General features: G+C 39.8%; 1 protein-coding gene across 4 annotated transcripts in view; it reads left to right on the forward strand.

Moving 5' to 3' along the window:
- ctnnd2b (catenin (cadherin-associated protein), delta 2b) overlaps positions 1 to 12,937 on the forward strand; it is a 191,990-nt gene that overhangs the window by 79,006 nt on the left and 100,047 nt on the right. For all 4 annotated transcript variants that reach the window (XM_082512621.1, XM_082512623.1, XM_082512622.1 and 1 more), the window contains exons 4-6: positions 2,564 to 2,598; positions 3,883 to 3,999; positions 12,596 to 12,747. In XM_082512621.1, the coding sequence (XP_082368747.1) occupies positions 2,564 to 2,598; positions 3,883 to 3,999; positions 12,596 to 12,747 (304 nt within the window). The remainder of the gene's footprint in view (positions 1 to 2,563; positions 2,599 to 3,882; positions 4,000 to 12,595; positions 12,748 to 12,937) is intronic.

Here is a 12,937-nt window from a genome sequence, read left to right on the forward strand (position 1 = left end):
TCACCACGTCCCAAAGGTGCTCTTGAATTGAAATGTGGTGACTGTGGAGGCCATCTGAGTACAGTGAGCTCAGTGTCATGCTCAACAAACCTGGTTGAAATCATCTGAGCTTGTGAAGGCGTGTGTTATCCCATATTCTCATGGGTACAATGTGGCTATAAGGGTATGAGGTTTGATGGGGAGATTGATACCGCTTTGAATTCTGTATGCTAACAAGAAAACTAAAACCAGCAGATTATTTGCTGAGCAATTAGCTGAGGCCAGTTGGCAACTGTTTTAGGCTCCTTCCAGCCTTTGAGCTAAATTAGTCACTTACTGCTTCTAACTTCACCACAAAGACATGAAAGTCCATTTTCATAAGAAAAAATTGTGAAAAGTCATATCTCTTTGTATGTTTTTACATATTGTTAGTGTACACTATATTATAGTGTCATTATTTTACCGTTTTACCTTCCTTGTTAGAAGTAATTAGGAAGGGCAGGTTTAGAAATGAGTATATCAAATGGACAACTAAGGTTGAGTAGTTTGGTTAGTGAGGCAAATCTGACATACTTGGGCGTGTGCACTGGAGGGACAGTGGATGTACTGGACCTTTATCCTTTTTGATGTGGAATATGGAGCTGCCAGGCAGGCGCCAAAGAGAGACCACAGAGAAGCTTTGTGCATGTAGTGAGAGAGCTCATGTAGAGGGTTTGAATACTAGAGTTAGGATTAGAGGCAGATGATCCACTATGGAGTACCCTAAAGGGAGCAGCTGAAAGAAGGAGATCATAGTAATTTTAATTTTCAGGCTCAGAGGCACAGAGTAACCTTTGGGAATGTCAGTCTTATCAACAGGCGGTTGGTCATCCAGGAATTGAGGTGGATAAGGAACTTTTCCAAAAGTAGAACTTGAAGCCCTCGAGCTCGTTTCAGCAAACAGGCCTCAAAGGAGAATACAGGAAATCGGAATTACCAAGAGCCTTTAATCCTTGAGCAGGAAAAACAACTTGGAAATGATACTTTTACTCAGAGTAATAAAACAGTAACACTGTACTTAATACAGTACATGATGTGTAGTCACTCCACTTGTTTGCTCTACTGAGCCTGTAGCCTACTTACATGGGTAAATGTTATTATTTTGGTGTTATGTCACGTATTGACACAAACACAAGGGTTATTTAGTGTGTGTGGATTACAAAGGTTTAAATCTTGTTGATATTGATTTACACTGAACATCTTGGCGATCATAATACAATAGAGGTTTTCTGAATTTGTAAGATTAATAGGAATTTACGTGCTCTGGTGTCTAATGTCTTCTGACAAATATCACTGGTTGGGGAGTTACAGAGAGAATATACAAGAGGAGTCTTCAAAGATTTATTGGACGTTGCTACAGTCGAAAGCTGTATAGAATTACTGTGTGTGTGTGTTTGTGTGTGTGTGTGTTTCACAACAAGAATACCACTGTAAGTAAACACTAAAAAACAGCAATATAGTTTCTCATATGTTTGTTTCAGGGTGCCAATCCACACAAAATCACAGGCAGAACCGCCTTTACATAGCCATCAAATATCCTGAATGAACTAGCAAACAAATCAACAAATTAAGTGCGTAAAAGGAGCTGACATGGTTGTGTACATGCTATGTAATGAAATTCAAGGAGCAAATATTACTTCTCTGCTACCTGGTAGGACAGAACGAGAGGGGAAATAACAGGAGAGAAGAGGAAATGAGTTTGCGTGAGACTTATAACCACGCACTTGTATGACAACTGAAACAGAAATGCGTAGGCCTGTCAGCATTGTTTGTTATATGTAACATTATGGCTGTGTTGAAACACTAAATGGGAGTCTGTGTGAAGATACGTTATTGGCTGCCAAGACAAAGCTGAAGACGGTCTGTAAACACAGTAAATGCACAGGGAATTTCAGGAGCAACGCCGACACTTGTGAGCAGCATTGGTACTCCGTGCTTTATCTGTTGGCACTACTGCGTACCAAATCAGTGCAGATGTGTATGGAATCTTATATTTTTTTTATTATTGTGTTTCACTGGTGCAGAAAAACAGGCAGACTTCTCTAGTCCTATTTGAACTGATGTTTTCTCACCACCCTTTTAGTAATATTTCTTATCTCCAATCCCTTTGTGCTTACCCTTCTGAAATCATTCCCATGACAAGATAACACTGTAGAGGGATAAACAAATACCCCAAACAAGTTCACAAAAAGAGAAATTCAAAAGCAACCTTGTTTTCACTTTGATAATAAGGCATTTTGGAGTGTATGTTATTGGTTTTGAGAAGGGTCTCTGTTCCCAAGGTACTGAAGAATCTGAAGTCTGTATGTTTTCATCCTTCAGCGAAAAAATAAGAGTTCAAACCGTAGAAAGCAGCATTTTGTGTGGTATTCCCGTTTTTATCGCAAACCTACGCAGTGGACATGGATGGGAAACACAGTTTAAGGCATGTGTGGCTTAATGGACTACCGTCAATCTAAAAGTATCCCGATGGTGCTCCACCAAAGAACAACATTTCACAGTATATTAACACTTTCTTTTTCTTTCTCTCGTTTGTCTCTTGCAGTTCAGCAGATGAGAAGTTTCGCTGGAATAATCAAGGTAATGTGACTGTCTTATTCACTGTTTGTACTGTAGCGCTGCGCTTTGCTGGTTGTGCTTATTGCATTGTAATCTCGTCCTATATAATATTATATATATTGATGTAGTTCTTTAGAAAGTACTGCGGTGGTCTTAAACCACCCCAATAAAGGTTAGTTAACAATAAAAGGGTGAGATTCTCTCACCACACCTCAAACCATCTGACAACTGAGTAAAGCAGCATTTGCAAATAATTCTGAGTATTTAGTTTAACCTGTTCAGGGTGCCAGATGGGATGTGCTTTCCATAAAGGACAATGAGAATCAATGAGCTTTTAGGCAATTTGAAAGTCAAATTAAGACACTTCTCCAGGCTTGACAACTTCTTTGACGGCATTTATTAGCTGAAGAAATACCTCCCATGCGTGACACTTAGGTCTCCCTCTCTCTGCCTCATTGTCAGTCACGCTGAGTTGTATAGGAAGCGCGGAGGTTTTGTGGTTTAAACCCTCCACAGTGAAAGTTTTCAATGTCTGCCGCGGTCTTTATCCATCCCGCTATGCGGGGGGGGGGACAGATTTAAAAATGACTTTTAGCTTTTGTTAGTGAGGGTAAGAGTAATTCTAGTGGAATGCTTCAGACACCCCTGGAAATACTTCACCAACAGCATCAACATCATCAGTCTAGAATTGTGTCAGTTGAAGTCAATAAAATCTGCCTCCTAAATCCACTGACTAAGTCCTCTACTATTACCGTTTCTCTTCTGTCTTGATAAGAGATTAATGCTGCTCCTAAGACTCATTTGTAAGCTGTTATCCCCCTTGGCAGCCCACTTTAACTTGAAAACACTGGGCATGTTATCAGCCTCTTTCTGACAGACAAATGGCTGGTATCTAAGTACAAGGTGGACCTCAAGATTTGTTGCTGGATTATCAGTTAGGCCTTTACCCTTGGCCCATTGATCGCCATTGCATGCTGCTCTGTGTCACTGTGTAAAGCCACTTCTTGGGTAACTAATCTGCAGTTAAATGACAATGATTTTGAATATTTTTTTGTTGAAACTTGTCTAGAATTGTGTTATAGTCTAAGATCCAGTTGCTTATATTCAAAGGTGGGTTTCTGGTTAAAGGATGAGTTGAAAATGAAAGGTTACAAACACAATAGACAGAAAGCAGAGACAATGAGAGTCATTGGGAGTCTGCATGTGGCTCTTCATTTGCTAACTGTAAGAAATAGTGTAGTCACATGATGTGTAAGTGTATGAATTTCTGCTCATGTTTGTCTCCTGTTCTTCCTGCACGTGTAGATGGACAGAAGGACATAGAGGAGGAGCTGACAACAGGCCTAGAGCTGGTGGACTCCTGCATCCGATCGCTCCAGGAATCGGGCATCTTGGACTCACAGGACACTTCTACAGGAGACAGTAAGATCAATGTTGTGATGATGAGAGTAGAACGAGAAACGATTCTTCCTCCTTTTTCTTTCCTGAGACGGCAAAAGAAGCATATCTTGGAAGAGGAAAGGTACAATCTAATCAAAACCAGCGAGGATGGTTATTCCCAGAGAGCCGTAGTCTCCAGGTTTTGGTTGATTAACCTGTTGAATGTGTTTGAGTTCACAAAGAAAGTGCGCTTCACAAAAACAGCCTCCTCCACTAGTGAGGAAGCATGGCAGTGCAGCAGTATGTTTAGTCCTCCTTTGAATTAACAGCAACCTTTTTAATGAAGCCTGTTCAAGGTTCAAGGTTCATTATTTGTCACATGCATAGTTAAACAAGTATAACACACAGTGAAATGTAGCCTGACACACTCCTCGACATGTGCAAAAATTGGGGGGGGGGTGTAGAGGAAGAACATTATATATGTATATGTGTATATATATATATATGTATATATATATATGTATATATATATATATATATATATATATATATATATATATATATATATATATATATGTATGTATATGTATATGTGTATATGTATATGTGTATATATATATATGTGTATATGTATATGTGTATATATATATATGTATATATATATATATATATATATATATATATATATATATATATGTATATGTGTATATGTATATGTGTATATATATATATGTATATATATATATATATATATATATATATGTATGTATGTATGTATGTATGTATATATATATATATATATATATATATATATATATATATATATAGTATATACACTGGGTGAATGTGCAGTAGTAGCAGCAAGCAGGTGAATTCTGTACATTAATATGAATAGACATCTGACTATTTTACAGGATAGACAATATAAACATATTTAAAATTAAAGGAATTGAAATGTACATTGTGCCTTGGTTTAGAGTGTCTGGAAGAGTCCTGTCTCAGTCAATTATAGATGATGTGAGAGGGCGGGTGTGTGTGTTTAGGGCCCGGATGGCTTGGGGATAGAAGCTCCTCTTGAGTCTCTCTGTCCTTGCCCGGAAGATGCGGAACCTTCTACCAAATTGCAGAAGCTGGAACAGTTTGTTGCCAGGATGGGACGGGTCCTTCAGTATCTGCGCTGCTCTAGTCCGGCATCTCCTGGTGTAGGTGTCCTGAAAGCGGGGGGAGAGCAATCCTGCAGCAGCGTTCTGCTGTACGGATCACTCTCTGGAGAGCTTTTTGGTCCTTCACACAGCTGTTCCCAAACCACGATGTCATGTTCTGTGTGAGGATGCTCTCCACAGCGCCTGTATAGAAAATCCTGAGGATCTTTGGAGAGACCCTGAACTTCCTCAGTTGTCGTAGGTGATACAGGCGCTGCCTAGCCTTTTTGGTCTGGACCTGAATGTGGGCAGCCCATGTCAGGTCTGAGGAGATGTGGACACCAAGATACTTGAAGGACTGCACCCTCTCCACTGGAGCTCCATTGATGATAATGGGCTTGTAGCTTGTTACATGATGATCTGTACTCAGGCTGATTAGTGTCTCCTCACCTAAATGCAAAACATGTTTTCTTTCATTACCGTGACTGCTGCGGTCAAAATACGGCTTCTTTCAAACATAAAAGTTTAAATCCACAGAATCTGTTGCAATAGTATGTTAGTGTGCCAAAGATGAATGCAGCTTTCATTGAATTTTTTGTTGATGACAAGTTGCCTTTCTGTTCTTGTATGACCCATATACCTTTTAGCCTTTGAACATTAAGAAGTTGAATAACATTGGCAATTAAAGTGAAAACAGATTCATTTTAAGACTGGATTTAAGTTGCTACTTCTATTTATTCTCTTCTTAGCTCTGATTTGGTCCATAGAAGGACTTATTTGTCTCTTTATCTGCTAAGTTCCTTGAAAACTTAGAAACAATTGCTAGAAGAAGAGGTTGTGCTGCTTTTTAATGTGAAGTTTAAAGTAGTTTGTCAGAGCACTCAGTGAAACCGCTCTCAACCTTCTATACTTGGTCCCAGGGATGCTACTGGGTGTTACTCTATATTCTACCCCATGCGAGAGCGGTAGCTGTCAGGAGACATGCAGTGTTGCCAGTAGTTTGATATGCTAATCCATCCTTGCTGAGGTGTCAGCTGTCCTGCTGTTCACAGTACAGAGAGGTGAGGCACACACACCAACATGCAGCTAAACAGCACAGACACATTAAGCTACATATATCCACACACTGAGCGCTGAATGAAAACACGGAAAAGTTGTAGAGGTGTGCATGCACAGTATTGTGCATTAACATTCACAGACGGATGCGACACAACACAAACAGGAATGTTAATTTTTCAAATGTAAAATATCAGTTATGCAATGTGTCACTCACTGGCTAATCAAAAGAGAGAAAGAGTGAATGGCAGGTCAGCCACAGACAGGATAAAGGCAGTGCGGACAACAAGAGGGTGAGTAGAGGAACAACAGAAGCAATGATGTAGTCAAACATACAGCATTAATGAACTCATATTGGTGTGTTAGTGTTAGGAAAATGGGACAAATGTTGTCTTTTTCTGTTCTAACGACATATCTGAACAATTAGTTTACAGTTTACTGAATAATCTAAGCATGGGATGAGTGTGAATGTTTACAACATGAAACATTTGGGTTTTTCAACTATTTAAAATGGCTTCTATAAGTATTCATATGCTTCCGCCTCTCACTGTAAAATCCAGCTGTCTTGATCAGTAAAGAAAAACAACTCACACAATTGTAGACTGATGATGTTTTGCTATAAATGGAATAACACATTCTTACTAGGATTACTTTCAAAGGAAATAATATGTCACGACTTAGCTAGTTACATTAGCAACACACACACACACACACACACACACACACACACACACACACACATATATCATTACTAGCGCATCTAGTGTGTAGTATATGAATCCTGTTAAGAAACTTGCATAGATGCTAATGGATGTTATCGGCTAACTGAATTGAAAAGAATTGAGTATATCTGGGAAATCATTCTTAATGTCAGTCTTAGAATGTATATACTGACATTGTCCATGTCTTTAATATGCAAGCTGCATAGCTAGCCTTGATACCTCTATCATAATTCTTTTATTGTATTTTTTTATTCAGGCGGAGACTTTAAGCCAACTCATTCAATGTTAGCTCAACTTGCTAGCTAGCTCTGATGATAAAAGCTGCGATTGATTTAGAGTTGCTGTCTAGAAATGGTAACTGTCTGAAATCAATCACCAATTACGTGGGAAATTACTCTAATCGTGGCAAATAATTGTTTGCTTGTGTTAAGAAAACACTGTTTATTAGCATGATTTAAAATGCACCAAATTTACTAGTGTGTTGCGCTATGATAGAGCGCAATGAAAAGATTGAATTTAAGAGGTGGGAACTCAGAGATTTTTGTGACTGACCCTTTTGCATATGTATTTCTGGGAGCTTGTTTTTTAAGGTACAAAAGATAGCGAGGAGAATATTTAAATCAAGCGCGCAAACTGACTTACCAAGGTTTGTGACGTGTGATTTACTGCTAGCTGCTCCAACATTTAACGCTGAAAAAAAGCCTGTTGTGTTTTTGCTCTTGATATTGAAACGAACTGACTCTGCCCTTTTTTAGAAAACCAGAACAGCTTTTTTAACTCACTCGTAAAACTAAACTAACCACACAGGGCTGTTTGCCGGTTGCACTTACATTTTTATTTTGTCTCGTTTAGTTAAAAGTACACACTACTTAGCACACAGCCAAGCACATGCATGCATAGGAAATATAATACCTGTATGACAAATGAAGAGATGTTTACATACGCCCACACACACCTGTAACCCATGCCCACTGGAGCAGCAGAATCCATGCCTTTTACTCGAGCTGCTGAGCAGATTAATGTGACACAGCAGCTCGAGTACACCGAGTGTCTTCACGCTGCTTCATGCTGGTGTTTGCGGCTGTGTTGCGAGCAGCTATTTGGGACCGTGCATGCAGTTTCATTTGTGTTGCAGACTCGATGTGCCTCTAATGGGCATCTAAATATAGACCACCTCATGAAATATTAAAACATGTCAATCGAGAAGTCTGGTCACGAAGAAAAGCTCTTTGGGTCTGCGTGCATGACAGAAAAGAGAAAAGAGGTCAGAATGTGCACAACTCCGTAGATGCAGGTATATGCAAATGTGCTCAGTGTTCATGCATGAGATCACGGGGGCAGGTGGGATCCAAGTGTGCGTGTGTCTGTTCACTCAGCTCTGAATAGATATTAAAATGTACAAGCAGAGACCTTCTTACAGGACCCCATTACTTTCCTGCTACTACACTAATACACCCCTATCTTTTCCTACACACACTCACTTACATCAGACGGAATGAGTGGAGCCTTTAGTGTCATGCCATATGAGTAATAATGTATTTATGAGGCCCTTTGTTTCCTTAAAGGCTCCACTAGCCATATGAAACACACCTAAAGTGGCAAAGAAAAACTGTGGAAAATGTCCCCTGGCTTTGTACACACACATTTGACTCTTGTGTGCATGAGAGTGTGTGAATTGATCTCAAACAGGCCTGGAGTACAAATTCCTTCATTTCACTATGTGTGTGTGTGTGTGTGTGTGTGTGTGCGCGCGCGCGCGTGTGTGTGTTTTAAGCCTGTGTATGCATATACGTGTGTACTCTCGGAAGATGAGCATATTGGACACTGAGGCCTCGACCCAGTAAACTCAGCCAGCACCCTTAGCTTGATATCACATTTTAAATTATGCAGAATCACCAGCTACTCCGCCTGCAGCCATTCTCTGTACTTTAATGTGACTTTTCACTTTGGTCGTGCTTTATTTTGCAACCCTTTTATCCAGAGTGCCTCCTTTTGCCGTTAGCTGCTGGCCTTATCTGCCTCGTGCAGTGTTTATGGACCGCCGGCACTAAGATTTCTCTCTTCTTTAATAATCACAAACAAGCAACGTTTCTTGGTTTTGTCCCGTGCGCCGTTCTTGGTTTGATTCTTAGACTGCTGGCAAAAAAAGTGACACAAGCGGAGATTAAAGGAACAGCCACTGCTGACAGAGGACAGCTCAAGAACTCCTTTGAGAGTACTGAGTGCTAAAAATTTAATAAACATGGGTGCAGTCAGTTATTTTGCCAGGGTAAAGGGAACGTAATCTAGTATATCTGCTGATACATGCATGCAACGCTGCAGCTACAACGGGACACCATTTTTTTAAAATACCTTATTGGCTAAAAAAAGTTTAATTTCTGTAATTAAAGCCGTTTATTAGGAACATTATTGCTATCATCACCAAAGTGAATTAATCAAGGTTGCATCAAAAATGAAACAGCACTTTAATAAGAGAGATGGGAGGGTTTTGGCTGTTGTACAAGCAGCTCCCGCCCTCCTCTTCCCAAATTATTCCCTTAACATTCTCATTTGATGCTTTCTAGATGCTTTTGTGATTATGGTTCATGCCTCCGTGCCGCGTGAGTCTGTGTTATGTGTCACAGTCTACGCATGTTTGCATGTTTACACTGGAAATGAAATGGTCCATGTGCAAATCACAAGACTGCAAACGCTTTAGAAGCCCTAATGAGGCTGCATGTAAAATTAGCAGTGAAGCATTTAATGTCATTATGCTTTGGCTGTAAGATAGCGTAAACCTGCTGTTAACCTATTTAACTCTGCTCTAACGCAGTCGTCAGCTAGTTAACCCTGCCTCTCTTCCTGACTCGCTATGCCATTCCCTATTAAACATGGAGACATAAAAATAGCATCCATGTAGATGCATTTTAAATGTTGTTCCAGACACCTAAACATGTCTTGGCCAATAAGGATTATGACTTTTTGCGTCACTTGCTCCATTTTTGTATTATTTGAAATGCTGGTCTAAAACTTTTATGTTCACAAATTGGCTGCTGTCATAAAAAATAAAGTGTTATGATGTGGAACGACGTGTTAAGACTGGTAATGTGTAAAACTGATTTAATTATCACTGCGATGCTACTTTGTGTTTGTAGAGCCTTAATAAAAAATACAACAAAGTAAAAGGTCTTAAATTTGTTTTTTATTATTTCTAATCATGATGGATAAACTCTTGAGAGATTGAATCAACCCTTTAAATGTAAATCTAGAACCTGTTATGTATGCTTTCGTGTCAGTTCAAAGGCTGTTAAGACTAGACTATTATCTTATGAGGTTAAAGGTCATTTAGCGCATTTACTATTTATAAAAGTGTCCAAATACCTGTATAAGCTCGCCTTGTAACAGCTGAGGGGAAGAAGCACTAGTCAATCACAAGATTATATTTTGTAGTTCAGTATTTGGGGTTGTTCTGTAGTGTCTGGGTCCAGAGTGTTGGCAGTGGATCCTTTGCACATTGTCATGAGATGATGTTTTAGTGTTGTTGATGATGGCTGGATCTAGTCAAACCACTATTATTTTTTTTCTCCCTGAAGACTGAAAGCAACTTCCATTCTCTTACCAGTTAGTTCACACAGCCAGCGGAGGGTTAGCTAAGCCTGACGTTTAAGCAAATTTTTTATTATCTTACCTTCAGTTAGCTTGGAGCTGCTGGTTTTCTGACCCTGTAAAAGTCAGCATTCAGTAAACTGGCATCACAAAGCAGCATTTATGAAGTAGTTGGGCTTTGAAAATTCACTCCCCATGGTGCTTAGTGAAGGTAATTCATTTCAATATCCAAAATGTTGCAGAATTAAAGTGTCTTGGTATCTTTAAAAAAATCAACCAGGACCTGTGGAAAAGTGGTGGTCTTAAAGAGGGGAAAAAAAAAACTAAAACCAGCACTCTGTTGTTAATTACACAGGCGCTGATAGACTAATAGAGGTGAGCGATGTCTTGCAAACTTGAATCGTTCTGCTTGTGCTGAAAAGTTTAGCTAAACTTTTCAAGCCAATGCCAGCAATAAAATCACAGTCATCCTTCTATTCGATCAAATCACATTATGAAACTATTCAGAGAGAATGAGGGAGGTGCTTGTGCAGTACCTTCCTGACTTTGTTGTTGGCAGTTAGGCAGATAGCTTGGCTCGTGCTAATTTCTAATGAAGGTGTTGTGTCCTTGCCATAAATGACTATTACTACGGCACTGCTGTGCCTTCTTTTGCCTACTCCCTAATTTCCATAAAGGGGCTGCAGCAGATGGGATCTTATATTTGATTATTTTTTAACGCCAGGCTCCATTCCTGATGCAATGCTCCCATTTTTCCAGACATGCGACTGACATGAGGAGTATTCTAGCTCGTGAGTCCCTGTAGGCTGGGTTCGTGTTTCCTCTAATTATCAAAATGGGGACCTTTCTTGTTTTCTCTGGGGCAACCATATTTTGTCCTTCAAGTTTTCCCACTTCTTTGTACATCCCCCTTACACCCATTCCGGCAGTTTCGTCAGTCCCTTTCCAGGAATGCGCTTACATTTGTGAGTCCTTGATGGTATGATTATTATTCTTATGTTGAGATGATGATTGCCTTTTGAAAGGCAAACCTGTTGACCACCACCACACTGGTTATCTCTGCAAAAGGTAGCATCAGTAAAAATACCCTGCTGAAAATCTGCCACACCCACCGTCGAATGTTGAAACAGTCCTTACACGTGAATGCTCCCTTAATGCCGCCTTAACCCACTCCACCCACTAGCTTCATATTCAACTAGTAGTTAAGAGAGCTACCAGTCTTTTTTAAAAAAATAAAAAAAGAACTTTTCACTAACTACACTTCATTTTTTATTTATGAAGCCACAAGTTTTACTTTTTCACAGCAAATGAAAATGGATTATTTCAGTGCATCCTTGAGTGAGTTTGTGAAAGTTTCATTGTTGGCCTCATTCTAACACTTTTGTGTCGCTCTCCCTGCTGAATTATACAGGCAGATGGAATGGAGAGAGAGAGGGAGAGACACTCAGGTAGTCGAGAGCAATAAAGGAACTGATAGAGGCAGGAAAAGAGTGTGTTTTAAATGGAGGTCAGGAATAGAGTGAGATTTAAGGGTCATGGAGCATGACTGGAAGAGAGTGGAGAGAGGCCAGAATAACATAGTGGGTAAAAAGCAAGTGGATGCCTTAAAACAGGACGATAAGTAAATCTGTTTCATCCCATTTCAGCCTTCAGTGTGCTTCTTCCTTTCTCTATTCTTCATTTCAAGGTCTGTTACAGACCAACACAGTCCTGCTTGTTGTATTCACGTTTAGTCTTTCTCCCATAAAAAAGAAATACATTGTATAACACGTGGGATGTAAAGTAGGTTACAGAATGCCTTCAAGGCCACAGACAGACGAAGTCTTTACACAATAACTGACTGTTGTAGAAAGTAAGAGTCATTTGAAAACAGTTACATAAAAGCAGCTTGACAGAAATAAAGTCTGTTTGTAAGGTGGCTTTTGACACTGGTCAACAAATTTCTTGTAAATCATTTTAGCTTTCTTCAGACTGCTAACCCAGATTCTTCTTTTTTAAAGATCATTTTAATGAATTTAATGAACAGGATTTTTCTCCTTAAAAAATTTGCACATTGTGCAGGCTCAGTAACCACGTCCTTGGCCAGTGCTCATCACCCTTATTAATTCGACTCTTTTTCATTTTTCCCATCAGGACAAGGACTCCTGTCCCAAAGCGCTTTACAGCTTAACAATCAAGATGCCTATGCAGCAGCTGGTTACCATAGTAATCAAGGGCTGACACTTGGAGAATCAGTCCCAGGCCGCAGTGGGCAAATCGGAGGAGCAGTCCACAGCTACAACCAGGTGCTTGTTCCTCTGATTTACCTTCTCCAAATGCCCTTTCTGTCTTCTTCGTGTCTCCTGTCCCGTGTCCTCCTAACCTGTGCGCTCTTCTTCACCCTCCTTTCTTGTCCTCTTACATCTTCATTCACATCTGTCTCCCCCTTCCTTTCTCCCTCTCTGTGTGACCCCTTCTTCCCCTCATCTGTCTTAT

Source organism: Aulonocara stuartgranti (genome assembly GCF_965226115.1).
Source record: "Aulonocara stuartgranti genome assembly, chromosome: 18".
Lineage (NCBI taxonomy): Eukaryota > Metazoa > Chordata > Actinopteri > Cichliformes > Cichlidae > Aulonocara > Aulonocara stuartgranti.